The sequence below is a fragment of the Chroicocephalus ridibundus genome, chromosome 9, assembly GCF_963924245.1.
Source record: "Chroicocephalus ridibundus chromosome 9, bChrRid1.1, whole genome shotgun sequence".
Taxonomy (NCBI): Eukaryota; Metazoa; Chordata; class Aves; order Charadriiformes; family Laridae; genus Chroicocephalus; species Chroicocephalus ridibundus.
In genome coordinates this window covers 39,302,080-39,325,476 of record NC_086292.1, presented here as the reverse complement: position 1 = coordinate 39,325,476, position 23,397 = coordinate 39,302,080, and the positions used below count along the sequence as shown (strand labels likewise).

The window sequence follows — 23,397 nt, the reverse complement described above, 5'->3', positions numbered from 1 at the left end:
CGTCTGTTCGGGGTATTTTTTTTTCCCCTCTTCGCAGCCCTGGAAAGCGCATTCCCACCGCAGACACGGCTTTTGGACGCCTTTTTAAAACTAACAGGGGACACGGTTCCGAAACGCGGCCTGGATGAGCCGCACGACGCCTAGAAGCCCACGCTCCCCCTCAGCCGCCCCCGCTCCCCTCACCGGCCGGCGGGCCCGCTGGCGGAGGGCGGGCAGCAACGGCTCCGCCGCGCGCAGGCTCGCTGCGGCGCATGCGCGGCGCAGGGGAGGCTCGCGGCTGACGTCGGGCAGCGCGGCGGCCGTGCGCGTGCCGCCGGCGGACGGAGCGGCCCGGCCCGGCCCGGCCCCTCAGGGCGGCGATGGCGGCCGCCGGCGGCGGCTCGGGTCCGCCCGCGGAGACGCCCGCCGCTGCCGCCGCCGCCGCCGCTGCCGCCGCCGCCGTTGCCGCGGAGGCCGGCGCGGTGCTGCAGCGGGAGCCGCTGTACAACTGGCAGGCCACCAAGGGCTCGCTGCGAGAGCGCTTCGCCTTCCTCTTCTCCAACGAGCTCCTCAGTGACGTTCACTTCGTGGTGGGCAAGGGCAGCCCCCGCGGCGGGAGCGGCGGGGCGCCCCCCGGGCCCGGCCAGCAGCGCATCCCCGCCCACCGCTTCGTCCTGGCGGCCGGCAGCGCCGTCTTCGACGCGATGTTCAACGGCGGCATGGCCACCACCTCGGCCGAGATCGAGCTGCCCGACGTGGAGCCCGCCGCCTTCCTAGCGCTCCTCAGGTCAGGCCGCGGCGGGGCGGGGGGTCCCGGGCCAGCTGGGGGGTCATGGGCCGGGGGCATCTCGCAGCGGGGTTGGGAGGGAGAGGTCTCTCCTTAGGCCGGGCCGGGCCGGGGGCTCCGCTCGGCCGCCGGTGTCATCGCCTCGCTCCGCCGCCCCTCCTGGCTCCTGTCCCCGAAGAGCCGCCGTCTGCGTGTCGTGGGGGTAGATGCAGAGAGAACGCCTCACCACCTTGTGGGCTGGCACGCAAGGTCAAGCCGCCCCCCCACCCCGATCACATTTTGGTTCCTTCTTGCTCTTTTCCTGCATCCTTTTCCCAAGGGAAGTGCCCCAATTTTAGGGCAGTTAATTGTCCAGTCAGTACTTTGATAGTGGTGGGTGTCTGGTTTGGCCTTTTGATTCCATTTGTGGGTTGTTTGTTTGTTTGTTTTTCTACAGTAAGATGATGGGAATTAGTGGTTCCTCTGAGCGTCCATCCACCTTCTCACAATGGCTAAGAAGGGATAGAGGCTGTTATGCCAAGCTTTTAATTTCATTTGGTACTTAACTTTGAAATCTTACTCATCTTGCTGTTCACTTTTTCAGTGGTGGAAATAAATTGATATATCTTTTTACCAGAGTAATGCCCATCCTAATCACACTTACTATAGATACTTTGGGTGGAGAGTGAACATGCAGCAGAATCCAGTAACTAACTGATTTTTTTACACACAAACCACCCAAGTGAGACCATGAGTGCAGTGATGGCAAAAAGTATGTAAAATGGGTTAGTGGTTTCTAATTTGGGCAGAACAGGATCTGCTACTTTTCATGCTCGCAAAACTGATGAGTTTGTCTACCATTTCATTTTACTCCGTGTAGTGGTAAATACAATTTATGGTGTTCACAGAAACAATTACTGACAGTTTCTTTGTGCATCAGGCTGTGGTGTGGTAATATGACTAAACTGCTTAACCTGAAGGTTTTTCTCAAAGAAACTTCTGCTAGGCAAAATCTCTCTCTATATATATGAAACAGGCTTCTGTAATGAATGTTTGGGAAACAAGTAATATTATTGGCTGGAAATAAGTATGTAGTGTCTCGAAACTTCCTGTAATAGAAAAAGCTCCAAAGTCTTAGCAACTTTTCTCTTTGTTTTGAGGCCTAACACTTAAGAACAGTGAGAAGTCACTTAGTCCTTTTAGTAATCATGAACACAGGAGGTGCAACAACTGATTTGAAAAAAAACCAGCAAACCACCATGCAGCAGCAATGTCTCACTGTTGCCATTAGCAAATGAACTGTATGTATTTTGTGGATTCTTAGCAAAGAGGTAGTGGCAAGGTGAAGAGTTTGTGTAGAAGAGTGCAAGATAGTGGGAAGTGTCTTTCAAGCACAATGGTTTCGAGGGTTAAAAGTGAATGACTGTGCACATCTATGTGTTTGTCTATATATATATGTGGAAAAAAACACTGGACAGTGAAAAGTTAATATAATGAGAGAAGTTTGGATAAAAATATAAACATGGAAACAGGAAAGTTCTAAGTAGAGATAAGAAGGATGGTATTTGAAAACTGTAGAAGTGAACGAAGAGATGTTAGAAGTGAACAAAAGCCATCTTGTGTTGGTAGAGCTGCTAGTACGTAATTGTCAGGGGACTTACATAAGTAAACTGATTATACTTGTATCTTGTCTAAATATCACCAGACTGATGAACTGTTGAATCATCTCAGGCTTGATGTCGTCTTTGGTACGAAATACATGGCAGCTTTTCAGGACATTCTTCCATATTATATCTATATTTTGAGCTTACATTGGAATAAATATACATTAGAACACCGTGTTAAAAATATATCTAAGGAGAACTTCTTTAATACAGACCAGTACCGGCTGACTTCTGTGCTTGTATAGGCTGTTTTTAAGGTATAACAACTATAAGACAACCTGATTTTTTTTCCTGGTGTTGACCAGAAGAGACAAGAATTATGCCTTGCACTGTTGGCTGCTTTTATCTACCATTAGTAAATTAGTCAGATAATGATGGTTGCCTTTTACAGGACTTTTCTTTAATCTTTGCAAAGACAATTTGAAGTGTATTGGCTAGAAATTAAGTTGGGATCTTTGAGTACACATAGCAAATGAACGTCAAGGTAAAGGAAATATTTAAGTGATGCAAAATTTATAGGGATAATCTACTAATTATTTAATGTTCCACAGCTTGTTTCGATTTTATTCACGCGTGGTTTGTTAGGTCCTATCTATAGTTGATGTGTTTCATGAAGACCTACTGACAAATGCTACTTGTAAATTAAAGCCAAAGGAAAAGATTTTTTTTGATGAAAATTTTTCTGATTCTCTTTAAATTCATTCCATCTGTATCTGTCCAGTGAGACTGACTGTCATTTATGTATCCTATGATGTAAACTTTCATAAATGTTAGTGTTTTGTCACAAAATAGATGGTAGTTCAAGAGTTATGTTTATGGGTAAGAAAAAAGTAGTTAGGAATCGAACGACTTAAACATCTCATAGTCACCAAGTTAATATGATGTCTGTGGTTTTTTTATTTTTGTTTTGGATATGTTTGTACACAACTTAAAATCGGATACAGTTGCTAGCCTTTTCTGACAAGGGACTCTAAAGTAACAAATTTGTAGAGTAAAAGTATTTGAAAATAATGAACTGAAACTTTAATTGGTAGTACCGCTGTAATTCCAATAATATGTTTCAGGGTTTCTTTTTTCCTCTACAGAAAGTTGGGTAGTCCTCCTTGTCTGTGGGCTGAAATCTTAACTGTAAAGATGGGAAAAGGGGAACCTTTTCAAATTGGCTGGGGAAAGGGAAGAGAACGTTCTTAGAAAACAGTTGGCTGTACTCAAAGGCTTAGAAATGTCTGTGGTGTGTGTTTTGGTTTATCACCCAGTATTCCTCTTGCCTGATGAGTTTTCAAACATGAGACAGAGGAGTTTTTTACAAGCAGATGACCAGTTCAGTAGTTTGACAGATTGATCCTTAAGAGCTGAAATAATATCAGTCACCAAGTTTGAATCTGCTTCTCAATTAAACAGGTTTTTGGGGTTTTTTTTGTATGCTTCTAACTGTACAAGTTGAATAGCAGTGATCAAGAAAATTAAAGTTGTCCCAATAGGATTCTGGTTTAGGGCTTCATTTTATTGTTTTTAATAAGATTTTTTTAAAATTTCATTCACATTTTACAGTAATTTAACTTGGCCTTTGATCATAGTATAAAGGAAAGTGACGACATGGCACAAATTTAGCAGTCTGTCTTCCAGATGTCTTTGCAGAGGACTTTGGCAAGCAGTAAATAAAGGGGTAATAATGACTAACTGGAAAAAGATTCCTGTGTGCTTTTATAATGATGACAACACTTCAGCTCTTGGGAAGATGCTAAGATTAGGGGAGAAAGAAGCGCTAACATGAGAGTAAGGAAAAGTGGCATAAAATGTATGAGAGGCTTATGTAAAGTGAATGATTGAGTGGTCACTTGAAAAAAAGGTTTGTTCTGGTCACTAGAAGTGTTCTTCCACTATGCGTATACACATGTGCACACCATCCCGGATGACAATAAAATTAGTCAATGTCTAAAGAACAGTTTGTTTCTATAAGTCTCTTGAAGGGAAGGAGAGGAGGGAAGAAAGCAAGGGGGAAGGATAAGTGATCTTGAGCCCCACTGTGTTAAGTGGAGGATCAACAGTGGTATAAATATAAAGGTGTGCTAGTTGAGGTGTGCTACAAATGGGAGAGTTAACAGAGACAGGGCTCTTGGCACATGAGCAGAGGGATTTTTAGAGAGAAGACACACCTAGAGTTCCTCTTTTATGAGTAGATGAATGCATCATGATCATCCATCTGTATACTTAAGGGAAATAGGATTATACAACATCCTAGAGCAATGTACTTTATTAGCATTTTTCGTAGTTTTTACAGCTGCCTTTTAACTTTACAAATTAACACTTTTTAGTATTTGCACTGTTTGTACTGAAAATAGTGTTGATAACACACCGATATTTTAGTTACTGCTTGAGGTGCTGTGCAAATCTTAGTTGTCATAACTTGAATCACTTAAGTCCTGTTAGTTTGTCTTTGACACGCTTTCAGTTGGGGAGTGTCTCTTAATGTATATCCAGCCATACGGCAGGGGAGGGATTGGAGCATAGAGCCTCAAGCGTGTCCTTTGTGGGATGAAAAAGCATCCTGTAGCTCAAAGATCTCACATGAATGAAAAACCTGCATGTATATGCACTGTTGCCACATTTGAATTCCTGTCGTTTGGCCGTGTAATTGGTTTGTGATCATAGGAGGAAAAAGCCTGCAAAATTCCTGGGACAGCAAGGGTCAGAAAAGTGCGGTTTGGATCTGCACCTTGATTCTTAAGAAGGCATATTAGCAAGTGAACCACAAGCAAGATAAGTTCTGTTGTGTCAGTTCATTGGCTTCAGATTGGACACACTTAAGGAATAAAATCCAAATTACATTCCAATTTGGTGGATTTTATTTTAAATTTTTTTTTTTTTTTTTAGGATTAGGTAAAACTTATAGTGTAGTTTGCATGGTAATGCCACTTTTTGTACAGCCTGTTAATGTTCAACTCTTACGTGATTTGGACTCTAATCTTCTATAAAGCCATACAAGGAGAATTAGGGCATTTTAAACAGATTTTTTTAAATCTTAAAACCAAAATCTAAATGCACTATTCTACTGCTTTAATGAACTAGTTGTCAATTTGAATTTGGTATACGAAACTGTACCTGTGAGATCTTAGTTTCTTAAAAGTAAATTTGTCGGTGATTGTGACTGGCAAGTCAGCCCATCACTTCCATTGACAGATAATAGTTTATAGCTTTCATAAATCAGTTCTAAATGGACTGTACGAAACTTTTACTTAAAAAGAAAAAAGTTAGCATTTAATTAAATTAATTCTTTCTAAAACTGTTTGATGTAAATCCAGTTTAAAGAATTAATCTAGAGCATCATTCACATTTCCTAAGTGATGTGAAAGCCGACAGTTTGAATAGATTGGAGTATTGTAATGGTAAATATGTACCTGTTGGTAAGTGGCAGAAAATTTAATGTGGAATGCCAGATTTAGTTGTGTGTTAACAATTACCAAGAATATACGAAATATAAACAGTGAAGAACTTGAGACTTTAATTCTAGGTTTCTATTACTTAGATCTCCCCATCTTGCAAACAAGTTTCACAAGTTTCTCCTGTTGAATACAGTCTGCTTATTGTTACATTTAAAACCCCTTCTAAATACGCCTTCTGACTCTACATATTGCTTGCCACTCATTTCCAGGAGGTTCTGAACAAAAAAGAAATATAAAGGAAAGGCTTGGTCTTCATTGTGGGGTTCCTGCTTTTACTGATGTGCCCTGGTTGATTATGTTTAATCATCTGTGTGTTGGGACAAATGTATTTTTGTAAGTCACAGGCTGTTCTTGATTATTATCTGAAAAACTGATTAAATATTGCTAAGATATCTTCAATGTCACCTGTAAGAAAATTTATTTTTAAAAATAAGTCATCTTTTCCATACAGAATCTTAAAATAAATCTTATCTTGTCGGGTCTCAAATAACAGCTGCTCAGGAAACAGGTTTTTTTCCTCGTTTTGGTGGAGGCTTCTATCTTTTGGTTTACAGCTCATGCTAAAATCTCAACCAATCATCTGGCCTCAAAGAGTGGAGACAAGCCAGAGTGTTTGCTATGGCAGGAATAGAAGAGTCAAGGTCATCTGCTTTCCTCTCCTCTGAACAGTACAGAATGGTAACTTTGACATAAGATGTTATCACAGTGTTAAGTCCTTGACACTGTTCCCCTCGTGCCAGGGAAGCAGTCAGTGGACGGTCAGTAAATTAAGTTCAGCAATATAGCCACGGAGGGTTATGTATTGACATTTAGAAATGCAGCTCTTCCTGGTGAATCAAAAGAGCACGCATTCGTATGTTAAGTAATTCTGCAGCTCAGCTGTTGTTTACAGTTTGGTAGCTATGTATAACTAGTACAGCCCAGAGCAGTCTTAGGGAGTAATACATATTTAAAACAAATGTATGCCATTAGGTTAACGTAATATTCTTTCTTCAGCCATTTAACTAGCTTATTAGTTCGTAACAATGCTACATGGTCAACTGTTTTGTTGTATGTTCACAGTGCGAATCTTTGACCTGTTTTCTAAATGCAAAGAGACTGTTACATTCTGCTTGACTGCTCCCCTCAAAATATGTTCTTATGATCTGTATTTGTGTATTGATTTCTAGGTTTCTTTATTCAGATGAAGTTCAAATTGGTCCAGAAACAGTTATGACTACTTTATACACTGCTAAAAAGTATGCAGTCCCAGCCCTGGAAGCACATTGTGTGGATTTTCTAACGAAGCACCTCCGAGCAGATAATGCCTTTATGCTGCTTACTCAAGTAGGTAAATTTAAGTTTAGTCTTGATTTACTAGGAGAATCAGTATTTGGAGGGAAATGACCAAATATTACTTCATAGTGGGTTTGCTATCCCATAGCCTAATTTATGTATGAAAATGTCTTGTCGCTCTGTTAGCATTTTTACAGGCTAAGCTTCTTATTAATGTGGAGGAAAGGCTTTTTTTCCCTTTTTTCTTTCTTTTTTTTTTTTAACACACAACGGACTGGGACTTCAAATGGAGCCAGTTTATCTACAGAATCTCTTAATTGCTTTTTGATTGTTTTTTGTTAAGACTGCTTCGGTTCACTATAGCGGATTTCATGTGTACTTTTTTTTAGTTATATTGCCAAAAGTACAAACATAAGCATGAAGCAAAAATTGCTTGTAGTGAATTCTCATTAGTTATGTACTCCTTTGAGAATTTAAGTTCTCTTTAAGGTATAAACACAAAGAACACTTAGACAAATCAACCTATCCTAATTTAGATCTATACTAGAGTAAAAGTATTTTTTATGCTGAAGATGTATTTCTTTACCTTTTAAGGCTCGTTTGTTTGATGAACCTCAGCTTGCTAGTCTTTGTCTTGACACAATAGACAAAAGTACTATGGATGCAATAAGTGCAGAAGGCTTTACTGATATCGATATAGGTAAGTTACTTTGTGTGTCCTGAGCATTAAACTTCTGAAGAGAATTGTAGGGGCACGAGGAGACGTTGTTATGGTAACCCAGGATAGTTCACCTCCCCCATCTGGGTACATCTTATCTCCTTGTCATGCTAACCTGGGTTGTTCGCCTCCCCCCTCATCTGCACCCAACTTTACATGGGCACCAAAGCAACAGCCAACTGCGAATCTTGGAATTCAGAGAACAACACCTGCATTACATCAGCAAGTGTGCTAATGAGCAAAACAGGACATTGCATATGTATGATATTTCAATCAGTGCAAGTTTTATTATCCACCCCTGTAGTGCTTTCCTTTGAGCTTCACTCCTGAGCAGGGTTCCACTGCGTTGGGTCCCCATTTGATTAGTGTTGGTGTCCCAGGGCTCCCACCATGGTAACACTACACTTTCACTAAAGCCAGCGCTTTCACTTGCTGAGTGTTGTGCTTTGTCCCTGAGGGTTCCATACCTACTTTTCTCGTATAACAGGAAGCATACTGTTTTTTTGCTGCATGGTACTTCTTTATTCAGAGTTGCACAGATCTGGTACAATTTATGAAATCTGTTTAAAGAAAATAAAATCTAAACTGCTGGTTTCTATGTTTCATCTTTTATGAAAAGCTAGCAGTTGTAAATTTGCATACTTAATTTCATTGTTACTGTACATGTCTAAGATTTTACTCCAATTCAGCTAGTCTGGGTGAAAAACTCAGAGTGAAGGAAGGTATTCCAGCTGCTTAAAGAAATTGTAAAGTTAACTTGTGTTCAGTGGGATTTGTACCCAGATTGTGAGTGTTCATCTTTACTCTTGGTAAGTCCCCATCTGTTTTGACTTTCCAATATGATATTTTCTATGACTGCAAACATGTCTTGCTTAAATTCAGGGCATATAAAAATTCCCAAAGAAGACAGAAGATTCAGATTATGAGAACGCTTTTGTTTTTCAGGCTTTTGTTCTATGATAAATTGAGGATAGAATACCTATTATTCATAAAAAGCCAAAATGAGTAAGAAACACAGGAAAACTTGCTTTTGTAAAACACGTGAGAGTACCTTGCCTCACATCCCGTGTTCTACCTTCAAGCTTTGTGAGTGGCAAATACATCGATGTTTAAGATCACTTTCGTGTATCTTTAAACTGGTTTTGTGTGCGCCACTGCTGCTTGTGTCTATAGTTGATCCAGATTGGTAGGTGGGTGAGAATATGACAATGTCATCATGAATAACTTGTTTTTTCAGTAGTGTACGTTCACCGCCTGGTCACTTCCAGTTTCGATCTTGCCCTAGCCATGGAAATTCTTTAGGATATTGGTTGTCACTGCATGGATTATATATAGTTGCACTCTTAGGAATCAAGAAGGAAGTTCATATGCTGTCTTCATAGCAGGAAAATGATTTTTTAGTTTGGAGTCTATACACCATTGTGAGATTTCCTTACACATAAGATAAGTTGTCTTATTTTTTATGTCTTATGATGAATGTTCTTAATGTTTAATTAAAATTTTAAGCTTACTTAATGTGTAGCACTGTTACTGATTTGGATGAAAAACTGATCTAAATCTGGTAACTTTTTCTTTAGACACATTATGTGCAGTTCTAGAAAGAGATACACTTAGTATTCGAGAAAGTAGACTCTTTGGAGCTGTTGTTCGTTGGGCAGAAGCAGAATGTCAAAGACAGCAATTGCCTGTGACATTTGGAAACAAACAAAAAGTCCTTGGAAGAGCTCTTTCCTTAATCCGTTTTCCATTAATGACTATTGAAGAGTTTGCAGCAGGTGAGTTTTGGGGTTCTTTGTCTTACTGTTAGACTGCATTTCTGCGCTGCTCACTGCAAGTGTTTAGATGCCTAACATTCTATTCTGTTATTAATATCATACTAATAAAAGTTGTGATGCACAAATGAAAGCAAAACATTATGCAGAATACGCTCTGGCTGTTGGAAAATATTACTGTCATCTTCAGTTTGCGAATATGTGTGGTTTAAATACAACAGTTGGAGTAATTCTTCAAATCATCTGAGAAGTTTTTCCTTTCCACAGGTCCTGCTCAGTCTGGAATTTTGTCAGATCGGGAAGTAGTAAATCTCTTCCTGCATTTTACTGTCAATCCTAAACCTAAAGTAGATTATATTGACCGACCAAGATGTTGCCTAAGAGGAAAAGAATGCAGTATTAACAGGTTCCAGCAAGTGGAGAGTCGCTGGGGCTACAGTGGAACAAGTGATCGGATTAGGTATCGCTTTTGAAACAATTTGGAGGAGAGACAGAGAAGCGTGGGAAGAAAGGGAATATATTACTCAACTTTGACTTTTTGGCATAAGATACAGCAACAAACATGCTGGTTCTGTTTGGGCATGTTTGATATTATCCTTTTTTAAAAATAACTTAGGCTGTTGCGCACATGAAATATAAAGTAGCAAAGATCAAAGTTCAGGAGGGTTGAGTGCATTCTAGAGTGTTTGGGTGTTACCTGCATATTCCTTTTTAAAATACCAAGTCTCTTGATCTGTTTTTATTTTGGAGGTATTAAAAAGGATCCAGTTGTTTTTTTTCTTTAGTGATACTGAATATCTTGGAAGATTAGCAAAGCTTTAACCTGTAAAGTTGATACCTTACAAAGCGTTTGTCTTGCTATTGAAATCTAAATAGAAAGTGGTGTTGGAAAAAGAAATTAACGTCACTTTCAGTTTATTTCCCTACTCTTCAGTGGGAGTCTTTTTCTTACTTGACTGGGAATAAGGTAACACACCCATCGCAGTTATTTAAATTCCTTTCTTTGCTTATGTTTTACTAGGTTCACAGTTAATAGAAGAATTTCTATAGTGGGATTTGGATTATATGGATCTATTCATGGACCCACAGACTATCAAGTTAATATACAGGTACAGTATATTCTGTTTAAATAGGCTTATGCAGAAACTACACTTGTAGTACTTGCAAAACGTTTGGTGTATATTTGGGTAGGAGCAATTGATAGGCCCGGAATCTAACCTGTATTTTGTCCCCAACAGTAGTCATAAGCGGATGACTAGGGAAAAGTAAGAACAATATGTAACCCTTCTCTCTTTCTCCTGTATTCTCCTGTCCTTCAATCGTTTTTAGTATAGGTGCTTCCTGAGAGACCGATTTGGTTTCTCTATTTAGTAGCTCCTGGTGAATCTTTCTTCAGGATACTTGTCTGGTCTAACCTTTAATTCCTGTTAGCTTTCTGCAGAAGAATTTCATAGCTTTGTAATCTGTTCAGTTGTGCACCAAGTCTGTCCTTTGTTAAAGTTTCTAGTAATTCAGGAATCTCTGAAATCAGTGACACAACATGTAGTGACTGATAAAAAAGCTCACTGTGTCATCAGGAAGACATTGAAAACAAGATAAAAGGTGACATTGTGTGGCTGTATGACAGCCAGGTATGCCCACGTCTTGAGTATTGTGTGCAGTTCCCAATCTCACACAACAGAATTAAAAGGTAGAGAAAAGGGTAAATAAAATGATTAAGGGGATAGAGCTGCTTTGTGAAGGGAGACCAAAAGGCTAGGACTCTTCAGTTTGTAGGGGAGAGGCTATGGGGAGGTGTGAGCAATACCTCTAAAATCACGAGGGCAATGGATAAGGTAAATGCAGAACACTCTGTTGTTCACCAAACCCCAGAATAATAGAACTAGGGGACTCTTACTGATACTAGCAGAAGATCAAAATGGATGAGAGCATTTTTTCAATGCAGAGGATACTAAACATACCGCCACAAGAAGCGGATATCCTGTTTTGAATTTGGTGGTATTTGAACATGTTCATTCATCAATAGCAGATTCTTCAGAAGATTCCAGAAGACACAGAAGTGGGGAGTGTACTGTAGCACCCCTAATAGAACAGTTGTGGATGCTGGGGCAACAGACAGCAGAGCCCAGCCTTGTATTCTAACTCTCAGCAGCATCTTCTCTTGCTACTGTTGGAGCACATTGGGCCATTTGTATTTGTCTGACCAGACTGTGTATTGATTACATTCTTAGCTTGCCTGGTACACGTATTGGGGCTTGGAAGCTTGTACTTGCCCAGAGCTTTTTCGGAAAGATTGCCATCTTATTTGCTACTGATTCAGTCTTAGGTAGAAGGTTGTATGTTACTGTTACTGTAATTACTTCTGTAAAGTTACTTCAATTTTAGGTTTGCTGTTTGTTTCTTCTGCTGGTAGATGACGTATTTGTATTGCTGTTCTCCAGACTCCTACGTGATAATCTTATCCTCCTGTTACTCATTTTATATCTTCATGCTATTTAGCCCACCAGACAGTCTATAGGGCTTTTTGCTTCTGCTGTGTTGAAAGAATGATTTAACATTGGTTTTGATGCTTTCGGAGAGCTGTTCCTAAACCTCCTTTTGGCCTACTTAATTGTATTTTTTTACATTTTAATCTGTCAGTTTGAACCTCTCTATTTTAGTCTGGATACAACTTCATATTTCTATAGGATGCCCTTTTTTGTTTGTTTATTTCCAGTAATAGCATTTTGCTGATCAGCCATGCCAGCTTTTTTCACCTTTTCTCAAGCCTTTCTAAATAGGTGGTACTGTCCTTGGGCAGTAGTCTGCATGCTTCTTATAAGGATTTGATTTTCTTAATTGCTTGTTTTAGCTTCTTTTGAACAAACATCCTCATTTTTCTCTCTTTGAAATTTAGCACAGCTGTGGTGGATTTGCTTTTGTTGTTCACATGGGAGCGTTGACTCTAAGTATATTATAGACACTGTTACGTAGTGTTTCCATTATGAAATTTTGAATCTGATCCTGCTCATCGTTCAGCACCGAATCAAGGGTTGCGTTTCTTCCTACTGAGCAATTGGTTAGCAAGCTCATGAAATGGTCAGTGATAGCATCTAAAAATGTCAACCCTGCTTCATGTCCTGGTATGACACTTGCCCGGTCTGAGCGGGTAATTGAAGACACCGCTAAAATTTTATTTCCTGCTCTTGTAGCCTGTTTTGATCTCTCTTAGCATGTTGTGATCAGGACTGTCTTCTAGTAATATTGATCCAGCACTATTTTTTTTTTTCCTTTTTAAGTGTGGAATTTCAGTCAATTTGAATTCTCTTTTTTTATTGAGATTAATTTTTATTTGATTCTAAGCTTTCTAACAAGATTTTAGCATTCCGTGACTGGCACAGTTTTACTCTGTACTGCGTATTTCATAACCTGGTACTATCGTATCACATTGATTTATTAGGTGTGTGGGAAATTTTGTGAAAGACAAAATTTGTTACTTCATTCAGGGACAGAAATTCCATTGTCCCTATCTTATTTTGTAGACTTCTAGCGTGTGCTGGAACTGCTATTTCAGTTCATTTCTGGGCATCCTATTTAAGTGACAGTTTATTTGTCTTCTGTTTTGTATTATTTCATTACTCTGACCATCCTGTACTTAAGGATAGGAATTTTGTGTCTTCTTAAGATAAAAATGTTGTGCCTTTCCTCTTGTGGTGTTCCAAACAAAATGTATCTGGAATGAGGTTTTGAAGGAATTTGTTGGCTTTTCCACATTCCTCAGTTTAAAAGCTCACTTGCAAATTCCTTGATTTGAAGTGCCATCAGTTTGGTTTTCTCAAACTATGTATCAACGTAAATGAGTAGCAGTTGGTACTGAGGACCTAGCAGCTATACTATGCATATGTGGGGATCTTTACTTTTTATTAACTCTTGTTTGATCCTCTTGGCTAAATTCCTGTTAGCAGATGAGAGCATTTGGTGTGCTCCCTCAGCATTTTTGCTGGATTTATTTCATCTGAAAAGAATTTAGTTCTTGCAGGGCAAAACAAAGCATATTAAGTGGGAATGATCAAGAGATTCACTTGAAAAACATGCTCCTGATCCAAACTGAAAGGCTCATGTACCTTTATGGTTCAGATGAAGGCCATCCATCTGATACAGGTTCTCTTTATTCTGTAAGAATCCCCAATTCCTGATGAATCTGAAACTTTCTTGTCACAATCTTTTCAGACAGGTATTTAAGTCCTATGTCTTTACCTTTCTTCTTGGACCTGTATCAGTACTAGCAGAGCTTCAGAGAGTTAAACCTCTAATACTTGTCTTAAAATAGTGATAATGTTTATTGCAAATACATCTTTTATGTGAAAGGGGCTTAGGACTTCATCATTGTAGTCATTAATTAGTTCAGCATTGTAGTCTGCTATTACTACATCTTAGCTAGTGATCCCTATTCGCTACTAAAATTGACAGCAAAAGAAATAATATGTAGTCTGAGTGTAATTTTTATCCTGAATCTAGAATAGAAATAAATTGTATAAAACATTGCGCCACAAGTTCTTGTTTTCTTTCAAGAATGTATCATTGACTGCTTATATTATCTGTAAAAACTTGTTTTTCAAATGAGCCACCGCCAGCAAATGTGATTCCCTCATGTGGGCTGTGCAGGGGTACAAAGATCAGCAAATCTAAGTTCAGGATTATATATAGTATATGAAGGTCAGAAGCTGAAGGTCTAAGAGCTGTTCTTCGTCTCCCAAGCAAAGACTATAACCTGGTTGGAGCAGCGTTGAATCTAGCTCACAGATTGAAGACAGCCTGTGTAAAATTCACAAGCCATAGTTCGGCACGCTGCTGGGTCAGCCCTAATGGTATCGGGAAATTACACCTACTCTCCAGTTCTGAGATTGCACTATCCCTGCAATTAAACTGGGTGGAGTAGGCAAGTGTTTGCTTGTATCTTCTAATATGCGTATAATAAAAATCTTTCTCAAGCTTGTAAATCTAAAAATACTGTTTTCATGTTTTTGTACAGATAATCGATTATGAGAAGAATCAAACGCTAGGACAAAACGATACTGGATTTAGTTGTGATGGAACAGCTAGTACGTTCAGAGTTATGTTCAAAGAACCTATAGAGATTTTGCCAACGGTTTGCTACACAGCTTGTGCAACACTGAAAGTAAGAATGCCTAACAGTGCAGAAGAAAATGTTATTTTGATGCAAGAATTGTTCTTTTATGCATCTTGTGATGGGAAAATGTCTTCTAGATCCTGAATTTATTTTAAGTTCAGTGCTAAAGAAGGTTGTATTTAAACTCCACGGTAACTTACAAGACTGCTACCTCTCTTTTGTGCCACAGCACAGAATTCATAACTGGACCCTTTGTGCTTTTCCACTTACTGGCTTGATGTAAGATTTAGAACGAGTCCTAATGGAAGTCACTGGTTCTGTGTGGGCAAAAGCACTATCTAGAATATTTAATCTGGCAGCTTCCTATAAAAATTTAAGTTTGATTTCTTTTATCAAGGGTATTCTAACCACTAGCTAGAGTCAAGAAAGCTGAAAGGTTTTTTTTTCTTTTTAATTACTTTTTATATACTAGTGCTGAAATACAGGAAAGAATTATTTGTTCTAGGGAAGTCAAATTTATTTATTCAGTGTTTTCTCAAAAAATCTTTTAATATTCTTTTAAATATAATTCCCTATACTGAAATCAAAGTTGATTGGGTTGGGAAAAAAATGTTGCACACTAAAAGAAGCTGAGGCAGGGAACTAGGTGAGAATATAGACAACTTGTACGACAAGGAGAAATACAAGAAAATATTTGTTACTAGTTGGATAAAATCAAGTAGTTTAAGTCTGCTGTCAGGGAAACTTTTTTTTGTTATTTAGACATAAGGCACTTGCTTCTGTTGTCTGTGATTTTGGGTTTGACATATGATGTAGGTACGTAAATCTTATAATATTAAAATGACCTAAGTCAGTAGTGTTTGAACTTCAACACTCCATGGGTCTTGCTGCCCACTTCCCTTCAGTTGCTAATCTCTTCTGATGTTTTTCAGGGTCCTGACTCCCACTACGGAACAAAAGGTTTGAAAAAAGTGATCCACGAATCTCCTACTGCTAGCAAAACATGCTTTGTTTTTTATAGCTCACCAGGTAACAATAACGGTACCTCAATAGAAGATGGACAGATACCAGAAATAATATTTTATACATAATTTCATATGATCATCTCGAATGTGTCAGCGCATCAGTGGACTTCAGCTCACTATTGGCGGCAGTTAAAAAATTATGTGAAATTACATGAATGTGTGAAAACAAAACTAATTTGTTTGAGAGGTACCAGAAAAGCTATTTTCTCTGCATTGTTAAAGGCAGAATGTAATTTAGCTTTTCCTCTTAACAAAACATCAAGTGGAGTAAGTACGCTGTATATTGAAAAGATTGTTTTAAATAGTAATTTGTGATTAATTGCTTTGTACTTTCACCCCTTCATTTCTCTTGTATTAAAATTAATTTTTTTGAACTGGAACATCATCCTTACTCATTAGGAGCTTTTTGTGTACGTTTTCCCTAACCTGTCCTAAAAAGACAGTAAAGCTGCTGCTGTAGTCCCAGCTTACACTTCTTTCCAACGTGACCTCCCACAGACCCTATGGACAGGACTTGCCTACTATATTTTTTGAAGTGCATCGGCAAAGCTGGATTCATATTGCTACCGTCTTGACTTTTTGGATAAGCCATGGAGAATTAATGGACTTAGCGCTGCAGACGGCATCTGCAGCTGCACTGAAGAGATACTAAGTTAAATTCAGCAGCAATAAACAGATCTTTCCAGAATCTCTCTTAATTCAGAAGGGCTGTTTTGGAACATAGAGCTGGTTATGGAAATAGCCACTGTATATACATATGTGCCTATAAGAAAATGTATAATGAGAATACAAGACTTGTAATGATGTTATTTTATCATTGGGCATTCTAATACTAAAATATTAGTATGAATTAAGGATTATTTTGTGCATAGCTTTACAGATTGCATACAATGATGTGATGCAACCATGTATGTATAGAGCATTCAGCGACTTGCAATGTGTACGGTGTCGCAGTAGAACGTCTTCACCTACAAAATCCTGTATACTAAAGTCATAATTTGAGAATGCAGGAGAAAAAAAAAAAACACCAAAAAAACCCCAACTGCCTCTTCTTTTCTCTTTCCTCGTTTCTCTTTAAATGCCTGCTGCAGGTCTCAGGTCTCAAAGCCGTGTCATTCCCACCTCCCGCTTTGGCTCAGCGCATCCCCCGCCCCTGCCGCCGTCCTTTTCGCCCCCTCCCGGCCGTGCGTGCTCCAGCGGGCATCCGCCAGCGGGGCTGCCCCTCAGAGCCGGGAGGAGCCGCCGGAGCCCCGCGGGTGCTGGTGCCCGGAGGCGGAGCGGCCGGAGCGCCGGGAAGGGGCGGGGCGAGCTGGCGTTGCCGGAGCGGCGCACGGCGCCATGCTGGCCCTCGCCGGCTTCCGTCGGCCCCTGGCGGCGGCGGCGCGGGGCGGCGGCGGGGCCATGCCCCGAAAGGTGCGGGCGGGGAGACCGCGGGGAGGGGGACGGGACCCAGGGGGGCGCCCAGAGCCCGCCCTGACCGCGGCCGTTCCTCTGTTTCAGGGAAAAGAAGCCGGGAAGGGCCCCGCGGGACCGGGCGCCGCCGCGGGACCGGTGTCGGCGGGCGAGGGGTGCGTGAGGGTGGCGGTTCGCGCCAAGCCCGGCGCCCGCCGCAGCGCCGTCACAGGTGGGTCTGTGGGCACGGGCCGGCCCGGGGAGCTCCGGAAACAGCGGCCCTGAGCCGGGGACGGAGCGGGAAAGCCGGTCTCTCTGACCGGTGCGGCAGCTCATCCCTCTCCCCTCAGCTGTAGGAAAGCAAAGGGTCAGAAAACGGCAGAAAGTCGTGATTTCACGCGTTGATTAAGGGAAGGCAGGAGCAGCACGGTCACATCCCGCGGGTGGCGGCAGGGGGTGCGGCGAGCGCGGCTGCGTCCCTCCGGGCTGACGCCTGGGAAAGGAGTGACAGCAGACAGGCCTGAGCAGCGCGATTTGGTGCGTCCCGTTCGTCTGCCGAGAGGTTCTGCCGCTCGATTTGAACTATAAAAGTGTCGTCTAATAAAATGCGTTCTCCCTCCGCAAATCTGGACTTGCCTCTGTACGAATTAGAACGGCACTTCATACCGGTATATGTATGAGATGAGCACGGTGGGCTGCAGGAATGTCCAGGAGAGCGTCCAGCCTCAATGGGCAGCACGAGGAGATTGTTGGTGGTAGCACAGCTCTCTGGGCAGACTTAGCTGTCATGCTTTTTGTGGTGGGGTAACCTGATTTGTGTTACACTACGTGATGCTGAGCTAGACCGTGCTTGCATCAGAACGGGCAGTGTAGAGGGGGGCTCAGCGCGGGGCCCCGGGGGTGCGAGCGCTGGGGATTCATGGCCGCTCGCTGGCACAGGTCTGAAGGCTTCGCTGTTCTCCATATCGGGAGATTTGTACTCGCTAACAGTTTTAATTTAAGGCAATTTGTGAAGTGTAAAAGTGTTGTTACCTGTTAATCTATGAGTTTATTTTAAATTAAAATGCTTTTGAAAGCATAAACATTCTTTTTTAGGAGGCAATAACTAGATGTTTTGAGTATTTTGAGCATAAAATCCTTAAATTATTTGTTATAGATGTGACGGCTGAGGCAGTGGGTGTAGCTATCGCTGCACCTCCATCAGAAGGGGAGGCAAATGCCGAGCTGTGTCGCTACCTCTCTAAGGTGCTAGAGGTGAAGAAGAGTGAAGTTATTTTAGAGAAGGTACTTTTTTTATTTTCTTTGTCTTGCCCTACTGCAATTTAAATTCAAGATTTTGAAACTTACTCATTGATTACAGGGAGCTGCTCTCCAAGTTCAGTCCAAAATACACTTTAAAGGCGTTTAGTTGAGTTAATGGAATGATTCATTGAGAACAAAGTGCGGGAAGAACCACAGCTGACCTTAAGATCTTTAATCAGAATGGTTCTCACCATGATATATTTTCCAAATTTGTGTGGTTCATGTTTTCTGGTTCTTCAGAGAGTCTCTTGGTTTCATTCCAAATGCAGTTCACAAAATTTGTGCTTTGCAGAGAATGTGCATTTTATTAATAAAACCTTTCATTCTTTTTTTTGAAGTAACTTCTGTATTTGATTTAAAATTTTCCGACCATTAACTGTTACACACAAGCAAGAGCGTCTCTAAGCTGTTGGGTTATAGCTGGGCCTCGAGTTTCTTTGTTTTAGAATTTACAAGTCTTGACTTTGGCGAGCGGAAACTCTGTTTTATTCATTGCACTGAATAAATAATTTGTTTTATTAATTCATTGTACTTAAAGTCAGTCTTTCCAGCTGTGTTCATTTATAGTTTATGAACATAAGAGCACAATGAAGTTGTAGTTGTAAATGGCAATGTGCTCGGGGGATTGAGCCTGTGTTGCTGAAAGGTAGCGATACGAAGATTTCGGTCTTGTTTTTCCTGAATGATGGGCAACCTGCTTCATTTGTTTATCAACATTTTGCAGATAACACTGTTTTCCTATCTTAAAGGGACATTCAAGTTTAACTAGATTATTCTCATAAGTGCTAAGCAGAGTTGAAGATAAAAGGGACCAGTGTTGTATGACCTTCTTGACTCAGTTGTTCTGATCTACAGTGTCCAAATAATTACATGCTAGTGTTTGTTTTTCACAAGCCACTGTTTGTTTTCAGTGAAGCATTGTGGTAAAGTCTGTATTTTACCTGTGGCTTAGATTTTTCCATCCTGATCTGCTGGTTGTAAACAGCAAGTGATTTTTGGTACTGGTTCCTCTCTTCTGTTCTACTTGCTTTGTGATAAGTGCTGACATTAACAAAACCAATCCAAATCGGGAAATTGGTGGGAAATGATCCAGTATAAAACTGAGACTACCAGATTTCTTTGCAAGGGTCTTAATTTTCATCATCAGCTGGCTAGACTGCTTCAAAAATCTATTTTTGATTTTAAATTTCATGCTAAATTTCTATATAATAGAGTTAAAGATTTTTTTCCTCCTTCAGGATGTCCCTTACGGGCTTTTAAAACTTTTTGCCAGGTTGCAGATTAACAAGCAACTTGTTTCTTGTTGTTTACTGAATACTAGCAAAGTTGTGTCTTCAGGCAATATGAAATGAGATGGTAGGTTTGGCAGGTCTTATGTAAAATAGTCTTTTTTTTCAGTAATACAAAACCAGGTCAATAATATTTCAAATAACTGCTGTATGAATCTGTCTTATAGGTTATATACGATGTGATTCCTTTCATTTAGTTGATATTATCAACTTAAGAACTCATCTTTAGACTAACTAATACTCTGGGAGACAACTCTGAAGAATGGTTCTGAAAGTACATGGTTATCAAATATACACACATATGTATGTACACACCCACTTTTTAAAAGCAAAAGTGGAAATTAGTTGGAGTCTTGCTTCTAGATGATACAAGTGAATTATGGAAACTTATCAGTCCTTGCTTTTTGTTCTAGCCTATAAAAAGAGGATCAGTTCAGGGCATGCTCTGGGAGCTGTTTCCAATTTTAAAAGGAGAGTAGATAAGATGGTGTTTTCCACCTTTCAAATAACTAGAAAGGACATTGATGAACTATCTCTTACTGCTGTTAGTTCTGCATACCCACACTTTAAGAATTATTTTAAAAGTACCTGATATGTTGGCGTTACGGAGAGATTTTTTTGGAATGTGTATTTGGCGGTGATTCTCTGAAAGATGGGTTTTTTTGTGTGTGTGTCTAAACCAGGGTGGTAAATCACGTGAAAAAGTGGTGAAGATTTTGGTATCGATGACACCAGATGAGATTTTAGAAAAACTGAAAAAAGAAGCTTCCAGTTGACCTAAAACAAGAGCGAGAAATGGGACAATGCATCTTGGTAAATGGACTGATATTCTTTCTTATGTAAATCTGGTTTCGTTGAGAATGTGAGTAATGACTAGGGAAAGATAGTTCTTCTTCCCCCCGCCACCCCTGCTCTATAGTTAAAGTTTTTGTCTGGGTTTGGTAAGAAAAACTTGTCTTTACTGAGGCTCTGTATCTGCTTCTGTCACTAAAGACTTTTTTTCCCCTCTGGAGAGTTTCCTGTTGGTAAGATTTGACCTCTTTCCAGGTCCCTAAACAAGTGGTTTAAAAAAAATTTGTTTCTTAGTAAAACAAACTTTGGTTAACAGAGTGAAAGGCTTGGAGTTATAGGCTTCGATGTGAAGTGGTACAGAAGGATGAGTCTGTCTGGAGGGTAAAGACGCTAGAAGGATGTTCTCTTCAGTATCTAACAGCAGGTACTGGGTGCAGTGTTGCACTGTGTGCACATATGTACATTTAAAATAAACATATTTGAAGCCAATATACTGTTGTTGATCACACAGGCAAGCTAAAAGCAGAATCACCCAAACAACTGAAACAAAACCAGAAGTTTGCAGTATGAAAAACTGACCCAGAACCTAGTAATTGCATACACGGTGTCGCTTTGTCTGTAGTTTCCTGGAAAGTAGAGATATAATCGTGTGTCTTTGACAAATGTATGTCACATGTAATGACTGTTTTTAATAAAAGGGGCAAAAAGTATTATCAAACTTTGTTTTGCGTTTATATTTTTAACAAAAACAACAAAAAAAGGTTTCCTAGAAGTCACTTACTAGAATGTTATTTTTAAACAGGGCTTTTTTGCAATCTTTCCTTCATTTAAAAATGAGTAGTATTCCAACGCACAGAGAACTGAGCAGAGTCATGTGTTGAACAGAACAAAAAGTCTGAAACAAAATGGGCAGCTATACTCCGGTCTCAGGGCTAATGAGAAGGTGGCTTAACTTCTCTCTTTGTCATGCTTCAGAGGTCAAAGTGAGATTTAACTAGTATTTCCCAAAAACACGTGATATTGCGCATGTCTCTGATAGAAATTTGCTTTTTCATCTGCATCACTACTGATGTCTGAAATTGTCCTATCTTTACTGTGGTTATCACATTTTAAAATACACATATATAAATGTAATGTCTGAAGTAAAAAAAGAAAAACTGTTCTGAAAGTTTGCTTAAGGTGTGTCGTACCTTCTCCTGGAAAACAATGTTATGAATGCTTAAGTTACAGCTAAATTTCTTTACCGGCTTCATGCGATGCAGGCTTCATAGCTCATAATTTAATTTTTCATGGACAAAAATCTTTTGCTTTGGGAAATTCTTTATACTTCCTGTTGTCCTAAATATTGGAACAATTGTTTTTAGAGTTAGAGAACTGGTGCTTGTCAAGATGACAGCTCCTTCAAGGTGACTCATTTTAAAGATGTTACGAAAGATGTTACTTTCTTCTTTGGACAGTGTTTGGAGAACTAAGTCTAAATTGTGAATGCTGTTTGTTTAATGGTTTGCATCGGGGGTCCGTATTTTCTCAGGCTTTTGGTGAGCCTTACGTTGCCTCATTTGCCTTTCTTTACTTATCTGTTTCAGTCTGGACAGGCTGGTTTTGCTTTACTGTTCGGTCGGTTTTGGTTCACAGCTCCTTGCTGTTTCATCTCTTCTTGCCCAGCAGAGGGGTACCAAGCCTCGCAGAAAAATTAAGGCAAAGCAAACCAAACCTAAGTGTTTATGGGTGGGAGTTTTTTTCTTATTTCCTAAACTTCTTTTGATTGTGAGTAGAAAACAGCAATCCAAAGACTGAGGAATGCTGCATTTATAAGTTGTATTCTGAATTGGATGCTGCAACAGCCATTATAAAGATTTCTTTGGAAGCTAATACCATGTGTTACATTATATGTATTATATACTGTATTGAAATAATGTATTACACTTTCCCATGACTTCAGGCCCCTCAGATGGAGGGAGGAGCTGGATAGGCTCCTCCTGGACAGGTACAGTCTCTGAAGTACATTGGTCTTCAATGATGATTATCTTCAACAATAGCCAATTTAATCTTTCAGTTCCCTCTCTGTCTTGTCAGCATGTTCTGCCTAGCCTTTGCTAGCTTCTGCTTCAGAGGTTTCACCTTTTCTAAGCACCTTCAACTATAATTCTGCATCTTTTCTTCCTAATCAGTGAAAGTAACTTGAGGACAAATGGGGTGCCTTCAGTGCATTATGCTGTCATTTTGATGTAATGTGAGCCAGGCATATTGTCATATTCATCACTTGTCAATCAGAAGACAAGTACTGTTCAGCTAGGAAGTTTGTTAGTCCTTGAGAAAACAACCACTGTGCCCTCCTTCCTATTGCATTTTTGTTTTCCCCACAAGTGTGTGGGGAGGGTGGAGCCATTTATAGAACACTGATTTTGTGCTTGGCCAAGCCAAGTACTTTTTCTTTTCATCTGGATTGTAATATGGCATTTAAGACTCACTTTAATCTGTCCAGTTCAATTATCATACAGTATCCTTTCAAAGCTTGTTGCAGTTGGCTGTTTTTCAGCCTTGCTTCTTAGGAAGCAAAAATATTATTGGTGGCATGTATTGAAGCCCTAGCTTCTGTTGCTCAAGGCATTACTTAGTTGAGGCCGCAGTGATTGTGTAAAAAAAGCTATGACAGATGAAAGCCACAGCAGCAGTCAAAGCAGAGGGACGGAAATTAAGTTCTCCTGGTAGTAGCGCCCTGTCTCACTTAAGACTGAAGCAGCGAACTAGCTGGCAGTGTGGCAAATAAAGCCTTTATGTGCTGAGGATTTATCAAATATGAGTAACCACAATTGTTTTAGAAGGTTAGTATAAATAACACTGGGGTGTTGCCATATCTAATATCTAAG

At 40.1% G+C, this 23,397-nt stretch overlaps 2 protein-coding genes across 2 annotated transcripts; both read left to right on the top strand.

Annotated features, from left to right (window-relative positions):
* The first annotated feature begins 305 nt into the window (after positions 1–305).
* BTBD1 (BTB domain containing 1) lies at positions 306–16,728 on the top strand. The gene is made up of 8 exons (XM_063345629.1): positions 306–766; positions 7,022–7,178; positions 7,722–7,827; positions 9,423–9,620; positions 9,885–10,077; positions 10,639–10,726; positions 14,629–14,775; positions 15,660–16,728. Exons 1-8 carry the CDS (start codon positions 360–362, stop codon positions 15,816–15,818), a joined length of 1,455 nt encoding a protein of 484 aa, XP_063201699.1. The 5' UTR covers positions 306–359; the 3' UTR covers positions 15,819–16,728.
* A 236-nt stretch (positions 16,729–16,964) lies between these two features.
* Positions 16,965–21,271, top strand: C9H15orf40 (chromosome 9 C15orf40 homolog). Its single transcript, XM_063345635.1, has 4 exons — positions 16,965–17,165; positions 17,253–17,376; positions 18,301–18,428; positions 20,419–21,271. The coding sequence occupies exons 1-4, from the start codon at positions 17,091–17,093 to the stop codon at positions 20,509–20,511; spliced, it is 420 nt and encodes a 139-aa protein (XP_063201705.1). The 5' UTR covers positions 16,965–17,090; the 3' UTR covers positions 20,512–21,271.
* The last annotated feature ends 2,126 nt before the right edge of the window (positions 21,272–23,397 follow it).

Bases quoted from the DNA above. Each gene is read 5' to 3' on its own strand.
- BTBD1 (XM_063345629.1), top strand. From the start codon at position 360: ATGGCGGCCGCCGGCGGCGGCTCGGGTCCGCCCGCGGAGACGCCCGCC. The intron at 767-7,021 runs GTCAGGCCGCGG...ATTGATTTCTAG, and splicing joins GCCTTCCTAGCGCTCCTCAG to GTTTCTTTATTCAGATGAAG. The intron at 10,078-10,638 runs GTATCGCTTTTG...ATGTTTTACTAG, and splicing joins GGAACAAGTGATCGGATTAG to GTTCACAGTTAATAGAAGAA.
- C9H15orf40 (XM_063345635.1), top strand. From the start codon at position 17,091: ATGCTGGCCCTCGCCGGCTTCCGTCGGCCCCTGGCGGCGGCGGCGCGG. The intron at 17,166-17,252 runs GTGCGGGCGGGG...CCTCTGTTTCAG, and splicing joins GCGGGGCCATGCCCCGAAAG to GGAAAAGAAGCCGGGAAGGG. The intron at 18,429-20,418 runs GTACTTTTTTTA...TGTCTAAACCAG, and splicing joins GTGAAGTTATTTTAGAGAAG to GGTGGTAAATCACGTGAAAA.